The 3,829-nt window shown below is 28.0% G+C and overlaps 1 protein-coding gene across 2 annotated transcripts in view; it reads right to left on the bottom strand.

Moving 5' to 3' along the window:
* LOC107712971 (equilibrative nucleoside transporter 1-like) overlaps positions 1-2,898 on the bottom strand; it is an 11,590-nt gene extending 8,692 nt beyond the window's left edge. Inside the window, exons 1-4 of one of the 2 annotated variants that reach the window (XM_016518368.1) lie at positions 2,869-2,898; positions 1,010-1,081; positions 582-663; positions 231-400 (exon numbers count right to left, since the gene is read on the bottom strand). In XM_016518368.1, the coding sequence (XP_016373854.1) occupies positions 231-400; positions 582-663; positions 1,010-1,035 (278 nt within the window). In that variant the 5' untranslated portion in view covers positions 1,036-1,081; positions 2,869-2,898. Of the gene's footprint in view, positions 1-230; positions 401-581; positions 664-1,009; positions 1,082-2,330; positions 2,392-2,868 lie in introns of those variants that run through there. The other variant, XM_016518367.1, reaches the window with a different exon arrangement.
* Between the last annotated feature and the right edge of the window lie 931 nt (positions 2,899-3,829).

Genomic DNA, 3,829 nt, shown 5'->3' with positions numbered 1-3,829 from the left:
ATAAATATTATTAAAATTAATATATATTAAAATTAATAAATGTATAAGTATTCAAATAAATATATTTATTCAAATAAATATGCAAATAAACTGTTCTAAAACAGGCTTCACTTTCTTTATGCATTCTAATTTCTTATTTTCTTTCTTTTCACTTCAGCATGAAATAACTCTAGAAAGCCACAGTTTTAGTACGGCGTGTTAATGAATGAGTGTGGATTGCTCAGTCTGACCTCTGGTGAAGCACTGAGTTGAGGCAGGTGAAGACCAGCAGAGGAACCATCGCACACAGCGTCATCACATTATTAAACTTGGCCTGTAAGACGCTCCGCGAGTCTTCTTCAGTCGCGTTGGCTGAGAGATTCGCTTCACTTAAAGGGTCTGCAAGACGACTGGTGAAATACTACAAGATAAACAGAGAAAAAAAGCCTTGGGAGATACACATCTTCTGTTTTTTGTGGATGTAATTGTTGCTTTTGCAGTTTTGCAACACTTTGTCAGCATTTCTGGTCATCTACGGCAAAAACCAACCCGAGATGTACAACTTCACACGAAATATGTGACGCAAGACGTAAAGTGCTTACCATAGTAGCTGTCATGAAGAAATTCCACGGCAGCAGCGTTCCCAACCCCAGCGTGAAGAAAATCAACCACACGCCATTATATCTGTCACGAGAAGAGGATGCTTTACTGCTGTTCAACCAATTCACATCTTCACATCAGGTTTCTGGGTTCTAAGAAGCACCAGAACAAAGATAGTTTTCAAAAAAAACACACACACTACAGAATACCTAGTAAAAGTGTGATATATCACCCTTTGTTTTTAGGAGTGAGAACTGACTCCGCACATCTGGTGTGACTCTCGAGCAAACTTAGATTCAGCATTTTCTCTTGCTTTACAGCTTTACAGCACCAGAAAGCCACTTTGCTCTTGTTATCTGTCTGTCTGATTCAGAGCGGCTGCAGAAGAGCAAGATATTAACTGATGTTCATGCTTTGATGTTCGACTCACTTGTCTTTGGGCACCTGAGGGTCCATGTCTGTGAGATTCACTGTAATGAGACGGGATTTACTGCTCAAGCACCTGCAAGCAACACAGACACGATGGGGGGAAAATAAATAAATAATAAAACAAAACAAAAACTACAATAAATCTAAAACAATCAATAAATTCCATATATATATATATATAATGCAAGAATATAAACAAAGTTATTTCTAAGTTTAAATCTAATCTTATTTACACATGAAAATAAATAAGTAAATAAATAAATAGTATTAAAAAGTATAAATACCCTATATAATGCAATAATATAAACTACATGCAAAAAAATAAAAATAAAAATACTTAAATAGTAATAAAAAAGTACTATAAAATGTGTTATAGAGTATTAAAAACAGGCATCATTTTATAATTACAAAAAAATATATGGAATAATGAATAAATACCATATATAATGCAAGAATATAAACAAAGTTATTTCTAAGTTTAAATCTAAACTCCACGTGAAAATTAACTAATTAATTAGTATTAAACGTTATATAAAAAAAGTCTTGTAAGTAATATATAGTATTAAAAACAAGCAATTTTTTCTTATTATTACAAAAAATTTAAAGTATAAATAATGAATAAATACCATATATAATGCAAGAATATAAACAAAGTTATTTCTAAGTTTAAATCTAATCTTATTTACACGTGAAAATAAATAAGTAAATAAATAAATAGTATTAAAAAGTATAAATACCATATATAATGCAAGAATATAAACTACATGCAAAAAAATAAATAAATAAATACTTAAATAGTAATAAAAAGTACTATAAAATGTGTTATAGAGTATTAAAAACAGGCATCATTTTATAATTACAAAAAAATATATGGAATAATGAATAAATACCATATATAATGCAAGAATATAAACTACATATGAAAATAAATAAATACTTAAATAGTAATAAAAAAGTACTATAAAATGTGTTATATAGTATTAAAAACAAACTATTTTTTCCTCATAATTACAAAAAATAAAAAGTATAAATAATGAATAAATACCATATATAATGCAAGAATATAAAATACATATGAAAATAAATAAATACTTAAATAGTAATAAAAAGTACTATAAAATGTGTTTATAGTATTAAAAACAAGCTATTTTTTCCTCATAATTACAAAAAATTAAAAGTATAAATAATGAATAAATACCATATATAATGCAAGAATATAAACAAAGTTATTTATACGTTTAAATCTAACTAAAAATAATAATAAATCTTATTAAAACAGACTTCAATTTCTTTATGGAATTTACAATTTTGTATTTTCTCACTTTTGATTTAAGGATGAAATCTGACGTTGATATTTCAACAGTTAACTGGACCTTTGTTATGTGCTGTAAATATAGGCATCATAACTATATGACATAAAATAAAAAGTATAGGATAATGAACACATATATATCATACATGAATTTAAACAAAACTTTAATTGCCAGTTATTTCATTAGTTTCAATCTAAACTGAACATGAAAATAAACACAAATGAATAAATAGTCTTAAAACAGGCTTCGTTTTTGAATGGAAACTACTTTTCTTTCTTTTGATTTTGGAATGAAATCTGACTGATATTTCATCCTTGGAAAGTCACTATTAACTGAACCTCTGCAATGTACTGCGAGTACAAGAATCATTATTATAATTACCTTAAAAAATAGAATGATGAATATATACCATATATCATGCAAGAATATAAACCAAACTTTCACGGCATGTCGTAAGTTTCAATCCAAAGTAACCAGTAAAACGAGACATAAGAGTTTCACAATCACTGTGAATAATTCCAATAAAAAAGTGAAGTGAAATACTTACTGACGCTCACATGCAGCCCTTGTTGAACACTAAGAGCACTAATGCAGTTCTGCTTTAAACAGCTGCAGGAGACCCGACTAGAGCCCTATATGAGTGGCTCCGCCCTGAGCCTGTGTGACCCCGCCCCCTCATGCATATGCAATGAGGGGCTGCAGGGTTTTTTCTCTTATCTGAGTGTCTGCAGCAACACCAAGAAAACACAACTGAAACACGTCTGCAAAACAACAGAAACCACTGAAATTAAGCTCAGTGGGAAATTCCTCAACAATGGCGCACAATGTTCAGAAGAAATAAAAAATAAATAAATTATTAATTTATTAATTTATTATTAACTTAAAAAAACACAAAAATTTTTTTTTTTTTAATATTTACATTAATATTATGTTTATTTATATTATATATTGAGTGATGATTAATATTACAATTATTTATTATATTATATAATATAAATATTAAAAGGTTTGTCATATTAATATAATATACATTAGAATTTATTTATAAACAAAGAAACATTTTTCTCTTTTATTTAATATATTAATAAAATAAAATAGAAAAAAAACTTTCAAATAAAAGTTTGTTATATTAATAAAATGTATATTTATATTATATTTTTTATAAAATTTACAATTTATTTAAATATAAAGAAAACATTTTTTATTTATTTAATATTTATATGAATCATATATATTTGTTATAATACTATAATGGGATTATTAAAGTTTTTTAGTTTTGTATTTTGTATTGTGAAGTGAAATGAAAATGAAGCATGGAGACTTGTTGAAGCACTTTAACCTGATAACTGTATACACTGAGCCCCGGGAATGAAACCTATGCATCTTAAAAATGCCGAAGCACACAAAACTGATCACAAGACACTGCAGATTTGGGAAGTGAGTAATGCTGCTGGAGTTCAGCTGAGGTCTCTGTAGGAGACATGTTCATTTCACAGCCCACGTGTGTT

The sequence above is a fragment of the Sinocyclocheilus rhinocerous genome, unplaced genomic scaffold (genome assembly GCF_001515625.1).
Source record: "Sinocyclocheilus rhinocerous isolate Xijiao unplaced genomic scaffold, SAMN03320098_v1.1 scaffold147, whole genome shotgun sequence".
NCBI classification, from domain to species: Eukaryota; Metazoa; Chordata; class Actinopteri; order Cypriniformes; family Cyprinidae; genus Sinocyclocheilus; species Sinocyclocheilus rhinocerous.
The sequence above is the reverse complement of the archived record's forward strand: the minus strand, read 5'-3'. Positions and strand labels throughout refer to the sequence as shown.